General features: G+C 38.2%; 1 protein-coding gene across 1 annotated transcript in view; it reads left to right on the top strand.

The window, feature by feature from the left end:
- CFTR (CF transmembrane conductance regulator) overlaps nt 1–23,271 on the top strand; it is a 91,899-nt gene that overhangs the window by 12,892 nt on the left and 55,736 nt on the right. The window contains exons 3-11 of the mRNA XM_040596259.1: nt 509–620; nt 7,402–7,617; nt 8,508–8,597; nt 10,007–10,170; nt 10,646–10,771; nt 14,470–14,716; nt 17,009–17,101; nt 17,621–17,800; nt 20,455–20,646. Of these exons, the coding sequence (XP_040452193.1) occupies nt 509–620; nt 7,402–7,617; nt 8,508–8,597; nt 10,007–10,170; nt 10,646–10,771; nt 14,470–14,716; nt 17,009–17,101; nt 17,621–17,800; nt 20,455–20,646 (1,420 nt within the window). The remainder of the gene's footprint in view (nt 1–508; nt 621–7,401; nt 7,618–8,507; nt 8,598–10,006; nt 10,171–10,645; nt 10,772–14,469; nt 14,717–17,008; nt 17,102–17,620; nt 17,801–20,454; nt 20,647–23,271) is intronic.

Genomic DNA, 23,271 nt, shown 5'->3' on the forward strand with positions numbered 1-23,271 from the left:
TTTGACCGTATGTTTTCTGTTTATAGCATTGCTTCTGATCAGCAATTTATTATTGAATAGAAAATTATTGTTCCAGCAACACAGGTTAAAAATAATGCTGTGCAGTAGAAAGTCACATTTTTGATGCTTTGTTAGTGTTTTGTTTTCTGCAGACTGGAAGAGCTAGCTCTGAAACATTAATTTGCCTATTATTTGTGCTTTGGTCTTAAGTACAGCAAGTTTCTTTAAAAACATACAATGTGACCTTTTCATGAATTAATTCCCTGTGGGGTGATGTATGGCTGAGTATTTAAAACTGCCAAATATGTGGCTGAACTAGGTTTGAACTTTTATTGATCTATCAAGTCAATGAAGGCCAGGTCTTTGGGGTCTTTGCAAAGCTTTTTTTCATTAGTCACCTTAGCTAAGTCTCCTTGGATATACTTGAGTGAACTGAAGTATGTCAGAGCCAGAGACCCATGTATTTGCTCTTGCAACTTAACAGTCTTGTTTTTCGGTTCCTTTTCAGAGAGTGGGACAGAGAGCTGGCAACTTCAAAGAAAAAACCCAAACTTATTAATGCTCTTCGACGATGCTTTTTCTGGAAATTTATGTTCTATGGAATAATGTTATATTTAGGGGTAAGATTTGTTCTTCTCTTCAGCAGACTTTCAGTGTTCCATAAATAGGTCTAAGTCTTTGGGATTACTAAATTAATACAGAATCCTGTGAATAGCTACAGATTTTTGCTCTTTCTATTGCTTTTGAAGATGATAAATACAGAGAGATACTCAGGGACCTTCATAAAAAAATATTTTCTGATAATGTCTTAATATCTTTTAAACATACATATTAATAATTTTGAAATGTACATAGTGCTAGGTGCTGGCATATGCTTCTCCAAGTACGGGTAGAGCAACCGAAGTTTTGTATCGCTGCTGAACTGAACTAATTATTTTCTCATCTTATGGTTTCTAAGTTGTTTCTAAAGAATTTTCTACCCTTACCTTAAAATAAATGACAGTGCAATTTCACATGATTCAGTCAATTTTATCAAAGTGACTGTCATTCAGCTTCATAGTTAAATGCTTTATTTAGATTTATGTATGCAGTAAAGAAGTTGTCTTCATTAGTGGTAACAATTCTGCATAAATAGCCATGTGAAATATGCTTGGATCTTGGTGCTGTTAGTGCTCCAACGTATATGATCAGGAATTTGATGTGAAGGTCTGAACTGATTATGTTTATCACCTTTCCAACACGTTAGTTAGGATTACCCTGACTTACCAAATGCACCTGTTTGACAATCCTATCACTGGGGTTAGGAGCTGTGAAAATAGTTTATTATTACTTGTGTCTCACTAGGTGTGTTGGATAGTCAGAGTGTAAATCTGAAAAATACTGTTAAACAATATGTACGTTAAATATCCATGTTATTTTCAAGTGTCTGCAATTTAATAGTAAAAGTGAGATATTACGTTCCATGCTTCTCTGTTCAAAATGCTTTGGTATCAGAAACTGCAGCTATAATAGCCCAAATGGTCTGAAGTGGTCAGATGTGCTCAGATAGTCAGTGTTTTCAGATGTTAGATGGATCTTTAAGCCAGATTTTTATTTTTGGAAGGCTGATACAGAAAGGAACTAATTCCACTGGCATTACTGTTGAATATTGTCTAGTCTCGCTGTACTCTCAAGATCATGGATTGGACAGAAGAAGAATGTAAGGGGAATTTATGGAAAATAGCCCACAAATAAGTTCATATTGTTTGCTATATAAAACTAAACTGCTCTTTTCTTTGGGCTTTCTATCAAGTATCCCAAGGAACTAATCTAAGAGAATAGCAGTTACAGAAATACAAACCTTCATGCCCATTAGAATGACTCCTCTCCCTGGTAGAAAAGGCAGAGTAGTGTGAAGAGTTGCCATCATGCCTATGAACTTGCTGCTGACTCCTTGTAGAAGGAAAATTTCAAGCTAGGTAGATCTTCTAGTAGGTAGACGAAGAAAGGTCATAATCTGCTCTGTGGTAGCCATGCAAGATATATGCTAAGTGAATCCACACCAACACTTATACCCTCAATTTTTAATAATTCTGTATAAAACACTTGAAACATAAGTAAGAATATCCTGAAAACTAAAACACAAGTCCTTAACTACATGCAGACCTTTTAAGGGTGAAAATTTTTAATGCACCAGGCAGTGTTTCAGGCCAAAGAGCGTTTTTCAGGTTAAGCATTGAATTTGGAGCCTGACTTCGGATAGTTTTATGCTGGAATGGTTCCACTCCAATAAAGTTCCATGGAGTCCCTCCTGTTTACACGGCTGTACAAAAAACAGGCTGATCTTGCAGTTTACAAAATAGGTAAATGTATTTAGAGTCCTGCGATGAAAGTCCTGTAAAATATTCCTAAGTGTGTTAATTTGAACTGCTAATGATGTGAATGTTCTGGTTTAGATCACTGTTGATTTGATTTTGATAAATTATAGTTGACTACAATTTCACTTCAGATTGAATTTTCCCTCAAGAATTATGGAAAACCTGACTGCTTTTTTCTCTTGTAACACCATGTTCAGGGGAAATAAGCATCAGTAATAGAATCAGCAAGTCACAAAGTAAAATGGTCTACAGAAAAAAGAAGAAATTCTCTAAAGAAAATGGAAATTGCTTCCCTTAAAATGCATCATTCACAGTCTTTTCACTCTATGAAAAATGTAGGACATACTTCAGTCTGTCATGGTACTTCATGGCAAAATAAAAACCCCTCAACCTATAGGCCTTAATCTTTTGCAATCACATTTAGACTGTCCCCCAGGTGTAGCTCATAAAGAGCAACTCTGAAATTTCTCAGCATCAAGGCTTGGTTTGAAAAATCAAACCTAGAGTGAAAAAGTTCTTTGTATTTTATCTTTCTGCTTCTTTCTTTCTTTGTGGATAGATACACATTCTGTGTGTACAGAAATTCTGATTCAAAATAGGGGAAATCAAGAAATTAGCTCCCAAGCCAACTCTGTTCTCTCGCAGTTTAAGTTTCTCCAGCTTGCTGGACTCTTCTCACTAGTGAAGACCCGCAGGTCTCTTCTCACTGCCGTTCGCCTCAGTCTGCGGTCACTGCTGCTGCAGAGCTGGTTTGAAGTGAAGTGCTGTGCTTGCCGCCTTCATGCAGAAGGGCTGCACGAGCAGAAGGGAGAGGAGATGATGGTTATGGTGCTGTCTGTGCTCGCTCTGGAGGGCTTTTCTGCATCAAACCCTGGGCTACCTTCTAGGTGTTTTAAGTGTTGTGCAGGGCTGGCAGGAGGCAACGTGGCTAGAGTGGAAATTGATGAGTGAATTAATTGTTTGTCTTTGTCCAGGTAGGGCAGTCAGCAAGAGGCTCTGTCCTAGATGGCTGTTTAAGGGGCTGCATAATAACCCTTCTCTCTATACTCTTTCACCTTGTTTGGCAACTCTTCTCTGGGATGAGACCCCTTCTTTGTGGACTTCTACCCAATTCTGTCTTTTATGTGCTCCTGACATCTAATTACTGCCTTTAATATTCTAACCTTTCTTCTCACCAAGCCAGCAACTTCTTATTCATGTCAGATTTGTATTTTAAAAAAAAACCCAAAACAACAGTTCTACAAATTTAGCCTACCATATACTATAATAGGTATTCCTGCAGAACCTGCCAGCCAGAACTTTTACAATAATGCATTCCTGTTAAAAGCTCAGCAGTATCTGAGGGCTTTTGCAGGCAGTTTTGAGGGTAATTTCCTTGCCCAGAATAAAGGCAAGTGGAGTATGTGTGGGCATAAATGTGTGGGATTGTGCAATGTTGATTTCTCTGTGTGGACTTCTTTAACGGAGTGTAATTTTAGACCAGGTGAGGACTGCAGGATTTTTGAGTCATATTCTTTGAGGTTTGTTTGTTTGTTTGGGTGTTTGTTGGTTGGTTTTTTTTTCATTTGTTTGGGTGTTTGTTGTTTGTTTGGGTTTTTTTTTCCATTTCTTTAAGAAATCACAGCCGTGCAATTCAGCACATAGGAAACAAAATCTGCACCTTTCACAATGAACATGGAAAGATTAAATCTTAGTTTAAATTAGTGATTCCATTATCATTAGTCTTCATTTTATTGAAAGCTCCAAGAGGAAAAACTTGCTTCTAAAGTTGCTGGTGTTCTTTTCAGGCCCTGCGCACGGAAATTAATGGGAGCTTTGCCATTAATTTGAATGGGGACAGGATGTTGTGCCGTATTGGCATAGGTGTAACCAAGTTGTGTGTTCTTTTGAACTTCACTTTCCTTTCAGCTCTTCTCTTGTCTAATCCCTGAGCTGTTTTCACGGCACCTTTCTTGGACTGTCGTTTAAACTCTGCTGACATCCCTGCTGTTTGTGTAGTTGTTGTTGCAACTGGCATCACTTTGCTCTCATTAGATCTAGTATTTTTTCCATCTCTCCCTTTGCCCTCACGCGCCGTAGGTAATGATGTTATTGCAGGATGGACACTTGTGCTCTGGCCCCCTAGAGCACTACGACTCTTCCTCATAAATCGTGTTGTGTTAGGCACGTTGAGTTACTGCACTTAATGTATCCGTTCCCCTGCTGTTCAAAGCAGCTTCCACGCTTCACCTCATCAGCAGACATGTCTTACAATTTAAAGAACAGGTGGTATGGCAGTGAAACAAAAATCTTGCTTTTTAGCAACACGCTGGCTAACAAATTGGGTACTTTGCTGTGAGGATCAGTTTGATTCTACTTACATTTTTCTCTTATATTCATCCCCATTAAATGTATATTTCTACTCAGGCACAGCAGCTGCTAATATTAACTTAGAAATGGTTTTGGTATCATATCCCAAAGGACCCTAATGAGGATTTCCTGAAGCTCTCACATATAGGTCATGGGTGTGAGTGAGGAGGCAGGGAGGGACATGAAAGTCCTGAAGCACTTCTTGGGCACATGCCAAAACAGAGATGTGCATTATTGTATTCAAATACAGAGTGATTGAGCATATGGGGGATACACGTAATGTAAAAGTTATCCTTGCGTAAGAATAGCCATACCAGGTCAGATTAGCCCATCCTGTGTCATACTCTTATTTTTCAGATCTTTGCTTTTTAATTAAAGTTTCTGTAAGGAGGGCATTTCTGAGTTTCTTAATGGCCTATGATGAATGCAGAGGGAAGAGCAAGGACAGGAGAAGGAAAAACACGACTCTTGAAAACTGATTTTTCTGTCGGGTGCACACATCTCATTCCTTTTTTTAGGCAGGTCATTCTGATCAGTTTATTTATCCATATTTATATCAGTGGGTAATTTTGAGGTTACAAGAAAAATGAAAAACAGGTAGTTCTGCTTTCATTTGTATGTAGACTAGATAATAGTATCTTTGGTACATAAACTGATAAATTTGCACTGTAAACCAGTAGATTTTTACGCCCCATGAGATAGCAAATGATTTGGCTCATTGCCAGCCATTATTCTATCCTTAGTCTCTAAATCACCTTTTTTCCCAGCAAGCTAGGCATGTATGCAATACCTTTATAGTCACAACAAACACAGCAGCAAAGCATGGCATTTTCACTGGAATAAGAGTAAATACATAAAAAAAATAATCCTATTTTCAGCATATATATAAAACCTTATCTTGGAATCTCTTAGTATGAGAGCACCACGTTGTCCTTGAGAGGTGACTGTTTTGTATTTTGTGAGTTTTGGGGAGTTTTGGTTTGCCACTTTGGGATGCATATGGTCTAAGCACAGCTGCCTTGGATCACGTGTGTTTTAATAAACACTCCTCCCTTTGCCTAGTAATAACATTGAAGTCTTTGTCAAAGCTGGCTCCAGGTTTACAGCACTTGTGTTGGGGCAGAGTGGTGTTTAATGTGGGAAATGTAGTGTGTAGCACAGATATGCTATTTGAGATGTAAAATTTCATATCTTCTGTGGAAAGAAGTGAATGATGAATATCAGCTCCACCAACAGTGACATTCAGAAAGGGTTACAGTACAGGTTGTGGAAGTACTTAGGCTTGTGTATAAGAGACCAAAAGGAACCTAAAGGAGAAGGGAAAAATTAAAGGGGATTTTCCCAATCTATTTAACACTGTAAAACATTAATTCCAGCTGTACTTCACTAGTTCACTTCTCTCTGAGGCACTGTGTGGTGGTCTGTGTGGTTTTCAGCTGGAAGGCAGTACTAATAACATTTTGGCAGAATTTAACACATCTGTACAAAAAAGAATTCAATAGTTTTTTGTTGTTTTTTAAGTATCAGATTATTTCTGCAGAGACATAGCAGAAGGAAGGATAAGGAGACATGCATAAAAGTTCTAAGCACTAGGTATTTTTACGGTGAATATAACAATGAAACAAGGGAGCAACAAACATACTTCATACCCCTCAGAAGCCCATGCAGAAGATGAAGCAAACTGCAGCACACTGATTTTTTTGCAGCTCTTCAGGAAGGACTGGGGAAGGAAAGAGGAGGCAAGAGAAGGAGATGGACAAGAATGAGGTTATAGGAGTGAAAGTATGAGAATGATGGGGCCATGAAGGGAAATGGAAGGCAATGGTGAGATAATGCTAGTGAGGTTTAATTACAACAGAAAAGGAGGCTAAAGACAAATGTAATAGCAGGCTGAGGTAAAGTCAGGGCTATAGCAGGTCATTTGGATGCCTTGCAGTTTAGCAGTTTGATACTGCCACTTTTTCATCTCCTGCTCTGGTTCTCTACCATGTTGCTCATCTTGGAATGAGAAGTGCTGGGGCTGCCAATGCAGGAGGCACTGGTTTCTCTCTGGGACTTTTATTAAACTTGCTTCCCCTACTATTTAGGCCCTCTCATCCTGCTTTTGTTACAACCGTGGGTGTGATGTGTAGAACTGTTGAGTAGGATGATCCAAATTGTTTATATTTTTATTCTGTTGCTATTTCCATTTACTTTGTTTTACCTATATCCTCACTGTGTTTTTCTGTTGATGTTCAGTTCAGGAGCTGTGAGTCTTCCTGTGTCCTGTAGGTCCAGTAAAGTGCAGTGAGAACTGTTCCCTAGGGGCCAAAACAGAGATCTGGCCTGATAAACTGGATTCAGTCATATGACGTTGCTAATCTATTACAACTCTGAAAAGTAAATGTTGGAAGCTGATCTCATTTGTCACTTTTGTAGAAAGTTATCAAACTAAATTTACAAACTAGATTTGCTTTGATGGAATTGCAGGAGTATCACAGGTTAGGACAGCAATAAGTTGTCTGTTCTCCTGGGCAATTATTGCAACTTTCTGTGGTTTGTGCAGCAAACAGACCTCACTTCCTCTTTTAAGATATAAAGCTGTAAATCTCAGTTGGAAGGACATGAATTCAAATTTTAAAAATTCAAATGTTAACCATTTTGAAAAAATGAACAAACTGCTGACCAAAATTATTTTACTTGTTTCCATCTGCAGGAAGTCACCAAATCTGTGCAGCCCCTTCTGTTGGGAAGAATAATAGCTTCCTATGATCCGGACAACTCCGATGAAAGATCCATAGCCTATTACTTGGGCATTGGCTTGTGCCTTCTCTTCCTTGTGAGAACACTACTCCTACACCCTGCTATATTTGGTCTTCATCATATAGGAATGCAAATGAGGATAGCTATGTTTAGCTTGATTTATAAGAAGGTAATTGTTTCATGTACACTCAAAGCCAAACCTCTGTCTGTAGCCTACGTAACTTTTAGGCCAGTTCGTTGAAAGATTGATAGTTTTGTTAGTCAAGGTACACAAAGCACACAAAAGAATAATGTGCCTAACATGTCTGACAGCTCTCCATTTCCTAAGTCCAAAGAATTAAATACTTATCTACAGCTGCTTTGCCTGAAGTCAGCCTCTGTGTGAGTTCAGACCTGCTTGATATGTGGTGAGGTGCCTTAATTGTTCTACCACTGTGCTCCTGTTATGCATGTGTATTGCAAAGGAAGAATAACATGTGCTGGTGGCCAAAGAATATTTTCAAAAGAGGATTAGAGAAGAAGTTTTAAACAATAAATATAACATAGAAGGGAATGAGTTTGAATGATACTGTGTGAGATCTCAGATACTGATGCATTGCATGTTCACAAATCCAAAGATTTAAAAAGGTATTTAGTTTTACCCATACCAAAAGCAGCTAATTTAAACAAACATGTTAGTTACTCTAGTATAAAGCTCTACTGTGAAAACATCTTTCAAAATATTTGCCAAGATAGGCACAGTAGGAGTTTTTTGAGGATGCACAGCAGCACACAGCATGCATGCTTAATTAAGATTTGCATTTGCATATATATCTATATACATAAAATATTCAACAGAAAGCAAGGACTGAGTCGATAAGTCAATATTTGTAAAGCAATTTAGTGGCTATATAAAATTCAAGTAACATAAATAACAAGTTTAATGAGACTATAGCATAAGCAGATAAGTGAATTGTTATTTATACTACTGTACCATTGCTTATTATTGTTACCTGTATTTATTATTTTTGGGGGATGGGTTACATAGCCATTTTTCTATGGTTTTGTTTTCTTTTACAGATTTTAAAACTGTCAAGCAGAGTTCTAGATAAAATAAGTACTGGCCAATTGGTCAGTCTTCTTTCCAACAATCTGAACAAATTTGATGAGGTATGTCATCAGTTACTTAATCTACTTGATGATCCATCAAATACAAATGCAATACTTAAGGCTGTTCACGACAAATAATAAGGAAGGAAGGAGCTAAATGGCAAACTGCACTGAGTGCTCATTGTAGATAGAAAATGAATCACTACCTTAAGAAAATGTGTCGGCATGTGGTCATGGAAATGCTCATTCTGATACTTACGACATCCTTTATCTCCTATGCTGATTAGTAGAGGAAACATAAAAACCAAATATACCATAAAAACATGCTTGTTCTACACTCCAGTGAAAACCTGCCAGGGAACCTCTGGGTTACGCAGTTGGTTTCACAGAGGTCAGAACTTGCTGCTTCAGTCTTTCCATACTCTTTTTTTTTTTTTTTTTTTTTTCCTGACCATTGTACCTTTTTACTGAGGTAATCCAGTCTGTTCCTGCTGTTGAACAAGCGATGTTGTTCAGCATCCTGTTACTGCTATTACCCACTCTGCTAAAAGTGATTAAGTGTTGACATAAGACCTTATTAAGAGTCATTCCCAACACATCCATGTTAGCACTTTCAAAGTCTCCTGTAAAACTTCTCTTTTGTTAAAGATGCAGAGGTAAATCCCTGCTAATGGCTTTGGGGACTGAAAACTCTATGACCTTCTGTTCAGCCTGTATGCTTAATTGGCCCATTGGTAGGATGAGGTTTGCTTCCTGTGGAAGAAGCAAGATCAGAGAGACGAGAGACGTAGGCACACGGCTGGAACTGTAGGGTGTATTTCCTTTAAGCACTGTTTTACTGTATAGAGCAATATCAGCTAGTGCTGAACAAGCTAGGACAAGTGACCTATCATTGCTGCAGTGTAGCTGCTGTATCACAGACCCCTGTGCAGCCTTATCACAGCATTCAGTCCAAAATCTCCCCAATGTGAAGGAATGTGGCTGAAGTAGGCAGCAATCTGTTTTTAATTAGCTGTGCTCACGCAACAGTCATCTCTTCACCAAAGTAACATATTCCTCCTATAACAGATTAAATCACTCTCAGTACACTTTTCTGTGTATTTTTCTCATCTTGCAGTGGTTGAAAAAGCCAGCATTCATGGAAAATTCTGTTTACTTTTACAAAGCTGGGATTTTTCCTCATGCATGTACATAGCAAAGAGACAATTGCAGACTGAACTTTGCCTTGCAAAAATGAAAGTTTAGGTGTGGAATGTATATGTATTCCTGCACTGTCATCATAATTAACATCCAGTATGCAATGTGCTCAGGATCACAAATCCTCCTTTATAAACTTGTTCTACTACTGGAAATACTGGTACCATTCTTCATTACATTTTTCAAAGTGTCAGTTTAATGACAACTTCTTTTTCATGTAGTTTTCAGAGCATATCTGTAACTTGTATTATTATTTTTTTCTGCTTCCACAGGGTCTTGCCCTGGCTCATTTTGTATGGATTGCACCTTTACAGGTGGCACTGCTGATGGGACTGCTCTGGGATATGTTAGAAGCTTCTGCATTTTCTGGACTTGCTTTTCTAATAGTCCTGGCCTTTTTCCAAGCCTGGCTGGGACAAATGATGATGAAATACAGGTGATGAGACTTTTAAAATATTTCAATATATTTTCCTGAAACACATTGGTTTAACAAGTTTATACCACTTAAGAGTCTCTAGTTATGACATTATTACAAAAGAGTAGTCCAAAGAGTGTTGGCTGTGTTGGTGAAGTCACGGACAAGCCTTTACTTATTTAGCGGCAGCTGTCTAAACTTAAAATTAATGGTTTAAAGGGCAGTAAATAGTGCTAATGCTTTGTAGAATTAAAACTCCTTGTTTTAAAATAAGTGAGTCGATTTATTCTTTTTAGAGCTTGTATCTTTTCCTTGCTAAAACAATTACTAGATTTCTAATAATTTCTTTCACATTCTTCCTAATATTGCTGTTAAAATAAACATTTTAAGTGTAGGTATATAGGGAAAGTGGTTTTGTAAGATATATAATGGGATACAAACTAACTATACAGGAAGGAAAAGATGAAGATTGACCTGTTGCTTTTTTACTTTGTAGGAATAAGAGGGCAGGAAAGATCAATGAGAGACTTGTCATCACCTCAGAAATAATTGAAAATATACAGTCGGTTAAAGCCTATTGTTGGGAAGATGCAATGGAAAAAATGATTGAAAGCATCCGTGAGTAAGTGTTCTCATTTGTTAGTCAAAATTTTTATATGCTCAGAAAGAAAATATTAGGTGGCTATGAACACCATCTGTGGTCTTGTTAGTTAAGTAAAGCACACAAATTTTAATCCTTCGTAGAGTAACTATGCATTCCCACACTGCAGCTTGTTTTTTTCCCCAATTTGTCAAGTTCACTCTGGAGGTGATTTTTATTTTTTTTAAAATTTGCTTCCTCATTTGTTATTATGATACTTCACTCATTAGTTTGCGCAGGTAAAACAATTGTGGCATCTGTGTTTGTTTCTGGCCAACCCTATCCTGATCTTACAATAAAAAGCTCTTTTGTGATGATTACATAAGGTTTTATAGACTTTCCTATTCTGCGATGAAGGAAACAGTATGAGTCCTCTGAAGCTATTTTCTGAGAAATGCAATAAAGCTGGTTTTAAATGTTACATGCAATCTCTGAAAGGATTAAAGTAGTGCAGCTTCATGTATTCATCCTGCACATTTGCCTTAACGTTTATGGTCTGTAGATAGCCTTGAGTAATGCTTATCTCTTCAACTAGTATCAAGATTGAACTGGAACTACCAAGACCTGAAGTAGAAAGGAGATAAAAGAGCTAACCTAGTTAGCTGAGAGCTATGAGGAGGTCGTCTTTATTACCAACAGGGAGTCAGTCCTAAGGGAAGGGAGGAGAAGTGATATATTGATTGGTGGGTGGTGTTGCACTAAAGCTGTCCCATGTGTTTGTTTAGTCCTTTACAGAGAACTAAAATTCTGTGCCAGGTGTGTGATTGGGAAAATAAAAGAAATATAAGTGTCATATTATCATGTAAATAAAAGAGATGAAACTATATTATTACACAAACATCTTGTTCAGCTGCTTTGTGAAAGACAATTCAGAGAAAGACCTGAATTCCTTACCTTAAGAGATTATTCCTTACCTTTAGAATAAGGAAGATAGGGAAATTTGCAGTGATTTACTATAAATGATCAGAGAAAAATCAGTCTGAATCCAGGTCATGAATTCCAGCTCAAGGATGGAAGCAGGTTAGGATTCCCCTTGTGTCAATAGCCACATGAATTGCTTTTAGAAAATTTGAGACCACGTCTTGTAAGCAAATCCTGTTGAAATGAATTAAATAAATTTTAATTCACAAAATGGTCACAGAAACCTGGAAAAAGGACTGTCATTTTATGATCTCTGTTTTCTAAAATAATTTATAGTGAATTTTGTGATGCTGGAATTCAATCTTTGTTACATTTTTAAAAGACAAGAATGCTAACAATATTACAAAATCAAAGTATCTCTCTTCTACTTCTCTGCACCAAAATACAGTATTTTTTTGAGTGATCCAGGAGGTTACTTGGTGAAGATATCACCAGAGCAGGTCAACCTAGGAATGTCAGTTTCTGTTGAATTTTGCTTGCTGAAATCAGCTCTGCAGGGCCCCCCAGTCAGTTGGCTTAAGCTGGTAGGAAATGAGACAGTGTGTGTGAAGCCATGCCTGTATTTTAGCAACAGTGTGTTACAACTCAGTTGTTATCAAACTGCTTCTGCATGCTGGCATTTTCTGATGCAACCCAGTTTAATCAACTCTAATGAACTAGATAGACCAGTGCCCTTTACTCTGGTAGACTTGAGTTGCCAGGGCTGGCCATCCTGAAGGTGTAACATTGCTGCACGCAGACTCCCCTGGGGAATTGTGACACTTCAGGGGGACCAATGTGATCTGTCTCCTGTGTGCCCTTTTAAGTCTACTGATAATAACTGTTTGTAACAGGTGTCTGAACAAACATACCTGCACTCCTATAGGCTATGCAATGTATTCAGAGAAGTGAAAAACCACACCACCGAACTGGTCCCCTGAACCATAGCATAGCGCTGCAGAGAGTGAAGTCCAAGGCTGGAAGTCTCTATACTTTGTCAGGGGAAGATACATCTTTATATAAAACAAAGAATCTCAAGCTTGTGTATTTGTACTGATTCTTGTAGCATCACTTCAAAAACAGGCATATGCTGGTCTACACCCTACACATGCACAAGGCTCATAGTGTCTCTTACATCTCTCTCAAGTGCCCATATTGTGTCAGCAGGGTCTGTCCCAAATAAGTGCTTAATTTACAGAGCTCTCAAGCCTGTATCACAGACAGACCCACCTCTGGAAAACTTTTGCTTGCGGCTGGTACTTGGGAGCATACTGAAAAGGGTTAGTAGTACTTTGATTCTCCCTCTTTGGAGTAGCAGCTGTGTGATTCAGCACTGGGGAGCTTTATGATAGTTTTCACCCAGTCATTTGTGTGGTACTGGGACAATTACCAGGCCCCAAAATCTCTGTTAACCCTATTCAGTGCTGCCGTCCACAGTCTCGTAGAAGCTCTGGAGGGACCTCAGGGCAGTGGCTACTACTATGGTGGTGACCTGCGTGCCTTGGCTACTTTCTTCAGGCCTCTAGTGAAATACAGACTTAACAAGAAGTGCTAGGCACCCTGCTCCAAAATGGGCTGAACTCAGATTTTCTGTCAGGATCTTCCAAGAACACTTTGGCTGACAAAAGTTGGTAAGATGCTGGATGCGTATGGATGTCTCGTGCATGCGGTGTGGAGCTGAAAGGGGGTTCCGTACAGGTCTAAAATCCTGGATGGACTTTTCATGCAGACCCTGGCTTAATATCAGCAGACACATAAAGATTACGGTGCGCAGCCTTGTAATGCCAGGTATTACTATCACCAGCATGACTGTGAACTTCTGCACAGTATCCCAGTCCTTAGAGCACTCGCCCAGTGAATGGGTGCCTTGGGGGTCTAGCTCAATCTCTAGCCCCAGTTAATTGCTCTTGCAGCAGAGCAATTGCTCTTTCATTGCAGCAGAGGTGCCGATGTTCAGGCAAAGCTGAGATGCAGGGCACCTGGGGAATGTGAACAGCGTCAAAACGAGAACAGTCAGCAGAAAGCTTCAGCACTGTGAGTTAGAGCTATCAAGTCAGAAAATGAATTACGCTCCCTGGATTGTTTCTCTTTTTATGTGAAAGCTTGCGGTAAGATACATAGACATTGTGGAAGCAGCTAAGAGTAATCACCAGTTGCATTCCTGACAGCACAGCAGTCAGTAAGCTACTCTCTAGATTGAGCTTGTATGGAGAAAGGGAGGTGGAGAGCAGACTCCCTGCCTTCCACCTCTTCAAGCTGAGGTTAACTGACACCTTACTTCATGGGTGAAGCTGTTAGTAGGGTGCTCTGCAAAAGGAGATGGCACTGTAGTTGAACTGTGGATTTGTCTTGGGTTTTTTTTTATGGCCATGTATAGCAAATCTGACGTTTCCAAGTGTCTTATTTCTAGGGCAGTTGTGTACCTAGATGACCAGGTGAATATGGGTTGACAGTTCTGGGAGTATATCACATACCACAGCATTAGATGCTTAAAGATGGTTGTACCAGGAATTTTGTGGTTTACGAGGTATCTAAATCATGACATAGAGTATTATTATTATTTTGTCTGACATCTCTGAACATAGGTGACAAAATTTGGCTCCAATTATTTTTGAAGTCCAAAAATTGTTTGCAATAATGCTTTTCAACTGCAATGCTAGAAAGTAAGAAGGATGAATGAGCCTCTGAGTTAATTGTTTACCAACGGTGCCATCCAAAAAGTTTGTAATATGTAAACTGTAGAATCATATACTAATTATTTGTATTTATTTTTTTAACAGAACTGAACTGAAGCTTACCCGAAAAGCTGCTTATGTGAGATATTTCAACAGCTCAGCCTTCTTCTTTTCAGGCTTTTTTGTTGTGTTTTTAGCTGTGCTTCCATATGCTCTGATTAAAGGCATTATTCTCCGAAAAATATTTACCACCATTTCCTTCTGCATTGTTCTTCGAATGACAGTGACCAGGCAGTTTCCTGGGTCTGTACAGACCTGGTATGACTCTATTGGGGCAATAAACAAAATACAGGTAGGGTACATACACTAAAACCTTCTCAAGTATGTAAACTAATTCTTTATAGCATGTTATCTTGTCAGTTGATCAAAAAGGGTGCACAGCATTTATGCAGACTTTCTGAATATGCTATATGTCGCTCTGACTACACACCATGAAATTCATTATAAATCTTGATATTGTTATATGGTTCCCCAGGCAGCATAACCCCAGGAGTCTTATGCTACCTGCACGCTGCTTTTTTTTAAACAGTGGCATTTAATTATTTCTTCTCCTTGCAGAGTAAGGGACTTAATAAAAATGTATGAGTTATAGTGTTTAAGAGATTTTTCCTTCAGAAAAGGAAGTACAAAATTTGTACAGTTTTCTATAACATGGCTTCCAGTAGTTGCAGTCACAGATCTTCTGTTTTCCTAGCTATTAGTGGCAAGAACAGCAGGAGACTGGGCATCTTATGCAAATGTGCACCTCATTCATTATGAGTAGTAAACATAATTAAGGTACCAGTCAAATAATTATGACCTGCCTTACCTACTGAGATCAATTGCTCGTATACCAGCATGAGAAGCTTATCTGCAGAGTTAAATCAGGGTGAGTTCTCATTAACTCTGTTTTATCTGCTTGTCTGAAATCACAAAGTAATTATTTTTCTATTTTGGGGTGAAATCTTAGGCTTTTTTTTTTTACATATTTATAGATGTTTTTTGATAAAACATTGGTTTTGTTATTTTTAGTGTGATAAAAATACTTAATGTGGAACTTAAAGATCTTAATCAGAGATCTGAACTTTAATGTAGAATAAGAAGCAGGCATTGGATTTTTATGATTTTCAGCTGGGCAGAAAATTTGAGAAATCTAGCCATAAAACTTTCTATTTGACATTCAGAAGGCTGCCTTGTTGGGGCCTAATTTAGGCAGTCCTTGTGCTCGCAGATTCCCTAGGCATTTGTGGAGGTATCCTGTCTCTCCTGTGTTCTGGAAGAGTGTATGGGAAGAGAAGTGGCAAGCCTGGTTGTCATGCCATTGCCCTTACTTTGCCATACGCTTGTCTTTGTGTGTATTAGCTCTGTGGATGCTCCAGAATCCAAAAATCGTCATCTCTTTGTGGCAGGTTTGGTGTAGACCCCATAGAATGCACAGAATCCCAGAACACCAATGCTCTTTGCTTGTCACAAGAAACAAACAAAAATAATAAACCACTCATACATTTCTCTGATTTAATTTCCTCATCAGTTTAGAGAGTTCACTGGACCAGATATGTTCACTGGGTTATTGTATTTCCCTTGTAGCTAGACCCATGTTTTCTAGACCATGAAGTGTTTCAGGGTCAGTCTGCTTTCTTTATCACTGCTCCAGCAACTCCACTGGATGACCCCACCACCTTTGTTATGTAAGCCTAGCTATCATTTCCTTTTTTTTTTTTTTTTTTTTTCCATAAACTGTGTGTGTTTGACCTTCCAGTTTTTTGGGTTCCTGCCTTTTCAACCATCTGCTTTATCACTTCACTTCTTTTACTTGGGAAATTTGCAAGTTTACTGTAGATAACTGATTTTCTGCCACATCTGCTTAGTTTGTCCACTGTATTGCCCATGTAGACCTGCTTGTTTCCACATAGTTTAAGAAGGCAAAGATGGTACCTACAAACTGCATAACCTTAACAAAACAATAGAATAAACAAGTTATCTTTCTTACATTAGCATAGTCTTACTCTTTTTTCCTAATAGTATCCCAGAAGGTAACAAAAGTGTCACGTTGCTGACTTGTGTCATTTGAAATTACACTACTTCAGTGGCGCACTCGCCAGGATAATTATCTGCCTTTTTTTGTTTTGGTTTGTTTTTTTTTTCAGGGAGACATGATTCTAACCCTTTTAAACGCTGGCCGTTTTGGAATAGGGAGGTAGCAGCATGTAGGTGCTTTGTTTCACTGTTAGCAGAGTGCAACCTTCCACATCCTACTTCAAACCCAAAAGTTTATCTGAAAAGGATTAAGGTTGAAGGGGTGATGCTGCCTGACACAAGTCCTGAAAGCAAAGGAAATGCCAAGTTTTGAAATTCTTTCTAAACTAGAACCAAATAACTTTAAGGTTATGTTTTCACTAGCAATGAAAGAATTGGTAGTTTCAAGAACATTTCTGTGTCCAAAAGATGTATAAGCTATATTTATGCCTCTCTCTAAGATGCTACAATACAATAGCACCATCAGAAATACTAGCTAGTGCTCAGTGTTGGCAAGTATGTACGGCTTCATGTGATATGGCAGTCATTTCTCACTGTTTCCTCTCATCTGCTTTCATGGTTTTTCTAGGATTTCTTGCTGAAAAAAGAATATAAAGCCCTGGAGTATAATCTAACAACCACTGGGGTTGAGCTGGACAAAGTAACAGCTTTTTGGGATGAGGTTAGTACTTTTACCCAAACTAAATTAGAACAGTGTGTCTCTTTTTAACCAATATTTGCCTTGGTGTTCTCTAAAAAGAGCAGTCTACACTCCTTCATTTTAACTGGCTTCAGCTATCAACAGGCAAGGAATATATTGCAAGTAATTAATGCATGATATCACATTGTCCGTGGTTGAGAAACTTCAGGAGTGACCTTTTAATAAGTGTTAAGGCCTGTAATAAGTAGTTAATTTTGATTTAAGCCAGCCTGAAAACAATCAAGCTGTGGCACGTGTAAACATTGGAATGTAATTCTGTAATAGGCAAATTTTGTTTGTGTCCACAAACTTAGAAACAAGTCCAATACATAAATTAAAAAATATATATGTTTAAGAACATAATAAATAATACACAGATAGGCAAAGTAACATCAGAAAAGTAAGTGTTTTCATAAGTCCATAGTATGATATACATACCTGCATATGCATGCTTTATTTATTTTTGATGTCCATACAAAATCACATCTGTGTATGTTGCAGGGAATTGGAGAGCTGTTTGTAAAAGCAAGCCAAGAAAACAACAGCAAAGCTCCTAGCACTGACAACAATCTCTTCTTCAGTAATTTTCCACTTCATGCCTCTCCTGTTCTTCAGGATATAAATTTCAAGATTGAAAAGGGACAGTTATTAGCTGTTTCTGGATCTACTGGAGCAGGCAAGGTATTTCTATTTCTGTTGTTTCAACAAAAGCCCTAATAATTTTGAAGAACAATATTGTGCTGTTATCTGTATTGTTACCTGCATTGTTGCTGTATTCTTGCTATGCTGTGCTTGTTCTGAAAGTGATGGCTGCAGGAAGGAGTATGAATAAACTGTAAATTTCAATAAAATGGCCAATGGCTATTGGGAGTTCTTGTCTGTGGCCAATATGAGAGAGAGTTTGCTGGATACTTCTTGTACATACAAGGATACAGACTTAGTAAGGAAACAGCAATTTTAATGACAAAACTATTTTTCCTTAGGAAGTAAAGGAGATTTGCAGGAATAATGCTAAAGTTGACGCTTATTGTGAGAATCTCCCTGCTTTTAAAACAGTCAACTGGAGAACATAGTGTAGATATCCAGACGGCTCAATGTGGTTGAGAGCAGACCTCTTTTTTTTTTTTTTTTTTTTTTTTTTTTTTTCTCCCCGGCCTTGCTAACATTTTAAGGAAAAATTTGAATACAAGATGGAAAGTAACCTGACAAGCCTGACACTAATTAGCCAGCTAACTAAGATGTGTGCCCTGGCCATGTGGTATACCTGGTCACTTGTGCTACAGTTCCTGCAGTGCCTCACTCAGATGAGCTTCCTGAGTCCCATGTGAAAGCCTGGGGAGGTGCTGCTGAAACTGGTGGCTTTCTGAGAAAAGTTGTGCCTTAGATTAATCATTATTTTAGAATTCCAAAATCTTATCAGTACATTTAGTTTGCAGATAATGCATCCAATTAACCTCATTAATATAAAATTAGTTGAACTTTGATATTGTTATTCACTTTGAACAGCAAGTAATTAGATGAGTCTTTCATCTTCACTGTTTTTTCTGAAGAGATGTGAAAGTCAAAACAAACATTGATTATGTGTTTGGCAACTTTTCCTGTTTAACAAATTATTGCTGAACATATTCTGATTTCTTTCACTTGCACAGGAGAAAAATCTTTGGTTTGTTGGAGTCAATGGCAAAGGATCCATCTATTTAAATGTGATCAAGTCTTCGATATTATTTCTAGTAATGATACCAATGGGAAAGAGCAAGGGACTCAGGACATGAGGTTGTCCGCAAGCTGATATGTTGAGGTGCTTGTTACTGTGATACTTCTGAATTAAACAGAATAGCTTTCCTATGTTGCCGATAATCTCAGGTGGCTATTGCTAAAGCTGATAATTGCAGTACAAAAATGTCAATTAGAAAGTGCTGAAGGACATATGTATATCTCCTTTATTCAGCTACTTAGGAAATAGAGGAGAATTCAGATTACACTGAACAGTTTGTGTGAGTATATACACACTACACTTTTCAAGGCAAAAAAGATAAAAGGCTTATAATATTGTCGGAAAGATTTACATAACATAAGGTTTACACCACCCTCTCTCTCTCAAAAAAAAAAAAAATATTCTTCCCTTATACCCTCTTAATTTAAGGTTTCGTTCATGTTGCTTGAGTCTGTTACTATATATTCCAGGAATTGTCACGTATGTGAAACAGACAGTATGCTTAATTTATCTGTATCAGAATGAAGCCTGACATCAGCTCTTTAATACTGCTTTGGTATTAGATAGGATTTGGTTTAGTTGTTTGTCTTTTTTTTTTCCATTTATGCGGCACAAGATACAGTACTTTAATATCCAGTGTGCAAAACATATTAAGTGGCTGTCCTTTGCAAGATCAGAAACTTCTTACTCAGCATTTTGGAAAATTCAGATTCTGATATAATGGAAAGAATCCTGTGAGACTCCCCCCACATATTGTATAACTTGTCAAAGGATCTCTGGGCTTGACAGCATGAAACTGTGACTTAGACAGATTTTTAGATCTTTGACTGTTACGTCCCAGCTTTGTTGACTGTTTATTATTGATAAGAACACCACTGGAATGACTCCGTAACATATTTTTCCTTGTATTTCTCAATTCTATTCTTTGATCTAGTAGCCAGTGATGTGTGACAAGGTTACTACAAGCTACTGATTAACTTTGAAATTATAACATGTCAGTATTGAAATTGCAATCAATTCTTTTATGAAGGGAAATAGTAAATTTACTTAGGTCATGTATTCACGTAAGTGAGTTAACAGTTACAGAGGAAAATTCAGATCACCGAGTAGTTTGTGAGCAATTGTACATACATACACAAAGAAATTGCATTTTTCAAGGCAATACAGATAAAAGGCTTATAAACACTGGTGGAATTGTAAACATGAGTTGTTTGTTCTTTGTACAACACAAAATAATCTCTGATGTTAAAAATCAAATAACATTCTCCATAAATACTAATACTTTATATGTCTTTGTGTCTCACAGATACTCACACTTTTACTTTATAAAATTACTGGAAGTTTAAATAAAACTGCGTACTTTTGCAGCAGCATGCCTTTTTTACAAGATACCTTACAAAATTTGGATTGTTCATGGAATTTCATTTCATTTCAGAGGCCTTTCAGAACCATATGTTTCATGAAAATCTCCACGAATTGCAGCTTGCGCTAGATCAGTACTTGTAGGGACAGTCTTTACAAGACAAATGTACCATTTAAGTGACTTTCACTTTGCTTAGCAAGCGTTTCTTTTGGTTGTACAGATCTCTGATATATTAACCAAGAGTCAATGATTTTTCAGACTTCTCTTCTGATGTTGATAATGGGAGAATTGGAACCTTCGCAGGGTAAAGTTAAACACAGTGGAAGGATATCCTTTTCACCTCAAGTCTCCTGGATCATGCCTGGAACAATAAAAGAAAACATAATTTTTGGTGTATCCTATGATGAATACCGATACAAGAGCGTCATCAAAGCCTGCCAACTAGAAGAGGTCAGTCATGTAGGACTCTTTTAAGACCTGTGACCCAACCCAAGTGAAAAAAACCAAAGAAAAAGTCAAGGAGTACAGTTTTAAGTAAACAAGACATTTCTGAGATTCAAGCAACTCAGCCTGGCATCCCACTTTTGTGGAATTGCAAGTCAGCCTGTTGCCAGCTCCTTGAGACATAAGCTGACAGTGCTGGTTCTGATAGTTGACATAACGGGAGCTAAGTAACCTGGCTCAGATATTCTAAGGTGTCTGCCTTCTCAGTCTTCATTCCTAGTTAGAAGCGTGGGTAAACATTTTAATGTTAAAGAAATTATGTAAAAACTATTGTTCCTACATATTTTCTTCACTTTTCTTCCCTGTAAAGAAGCTTTTCCTTACAGACTTGGAAATTAACCTGTTTTTCTCCTTTCTTTTGCACTTCAAAAATGTCTCCAGGGATAATTAGAATTTTGTGCCAGAAACCTGAATTATTTAGAGGTAAATCTTGACTGAAGTTAGGTTTTCCTGTGTGCATGTTGAAAATTCTCACACTGGAAATGATTGCAGGATCGATCTTTGTGTGACATGTAGCCCACAATTAGTACAATGACGTGGAAATGGCCTTGTGTGTGTTTGATGTTGCCAGAGGGTAGTGCAGGTAAAGGTATCTTTTCACATTGCAAGATACAAACGGAGCCAGCATTTTAGACCTTTGCACCCTTACAGCGGTGCCTTAAGATCAGGCATTTTGTCTGTAACATGTAGATGAAAACAAAAAATATTTAACTGTGCTGAATAGGATCTGTCTTTAGGCCACACAGTGAAACGTATTTTCGTTTAGCGCCAGTCAAGCAAGAAAACAATAGCCGGTCTGTTTAAAAATAAGACGAAGTTGCTGTGCTTTATCTCAGAGCAGGTTATAGTTAAGCAATAAAGTAATCTTTCCTTATATGTTTATGGCTATTTCAGCTTCTGTTTGGATTGTGGTTTACTGGAAATCTTCTCTGAAAGCGTCTGAAGCCAGGAGCATTAACAACTCCTGTGTCAGGCTTTCTGAAGAGAGTAGTCCTTAACCTCGGTTGTAAAAGTTGTAGTTAATGCCAAAGCTCCAAGAAACAACTGGCTTCAGCAGTTCAAAAATGTCCTTGCCCAAAGAGGCTTCCCAACCCAGACCCTAGAGCAGCAGGTGGTTAATGATGGCTCAGTGTCTTGGTGTTGGTGGGATGGCTCATTGTCTCAGTGGTGGTGGGACGTCTTGGTGTCAGTGGGACAGCTCGTTGTTTTGGTGTTGGTGGGGAGGCCTGGTCTCTTGGTAGGCTGCAGCTCCTCTGTTCTTTAAACAGGCTCAATCAAGCTAGCTTTGATCTGTGTTGGCTCAGCTCTGTGCAGAATGGCATGCTTCACTCCCTAGCAGGGATCAAGTTTGGTACTTATAAGGATATTTTCTTTTGGACTGCATAAATAAATTGGGCTGGCCTGAAGAGAAGGTGGAATGATCTGGAAGGCAGCCAAATGACTTACCTTATTGCTATTATTATGCTTTCTAGTCTCGTTAGCTTTCGCATTTTAGTTACTAAACAGGACTGAGTATGGCAGGTTGAAGGATGGATTTCAAATATTAATTCCCTGTTTATTCCCCAGTGTGACCTTTTAGGGGTTTATTATGACAAGGGTTAGTGTTTTGTTGGATTGGGGTTGTGTGTGTTCTCATTCTTCAGAAAGGAGAGGTGCCAGAGGGGTTTTGCCTGAGGCAGTTCACTTTGCCCCCTTCTCTTCAACTTTCCCAGGTGGTTATATAGTCCACCTGAATGCAGGGCTGTTGCTAAGTCTAGTTCTTATATGGGCTCTTCAAGGTGAACCAAGGATCAGTGATAAAAGGGTGTTTATTTCTTTATTGCACATATGCTGCAAGCCAGTTACAAATAGCTCTTTCAGTGGCTAAGTGAGATTTACTTCCAAGCTCCATGCTCATAAAAACTTTCTTGGGAATACAAAGCCATCTTCTTTGACCCAGTGGGCAAATAGATGTGTGACTACTGCAAAAAGTAACAAACCTGCCAAATGCCCCATCTGCTTTGCCATCTCCACTGTCACCCTATAAAGGAAGCATACTGAAGATGTAGTCTGATTCCTAGATTTGATGTCTTCTACCCTTTGTCTTTGTTAGTGAAAAAAATTACTACAGATTACTCCATGTGGGTCATGTCATACCATCTACATAGCTGTGGGGCTTCCTGACACACGGTGAATAATAATAGCCTGTTCTTGTCTGTCAGCAGAACAGGACACTGAAGCTGGATGACATCATACAAGGTGCTCTGCACTTAGTTTTAGGTGTATGGAGATATGTAAATTAATTAAACAAGTGTAACTCAAATAATTTGGGGTGTATGATAATTTTTGGAAAAGTCAGTGCTACATTTTTCTGCCTGACTTTTTGGATGGGTACATAATTGATTTGCTAAGGAGTTACACAGCCTCTTTAGGGTTCCTAAGTACCTGAGATAAATTTATTTCAAAGTAATGATGAAAGATGGAAAGCACAAGTAAATATTTCACAGAGCTTTCCATATTTTCAGGTGTCCAAGAATAAAATTCTCACTGTGTAGGAAATCAGATCTTTATTTAGAGGTTAAAATGTGTTGT

This window comes from Falco naumanni, chromosome 5 (assembly GCF_017639655.2).
Source record: "Falco naumanni isolate bFalNau1 chromosome 5, bFalNau1.pat, whole genome shotgun sequence".
Lineage (NCBI taxonomy): Eukaryota > Metazoa > Chordata > Aves > Falconiformes > Falconidae > Falco > Falco naumanni.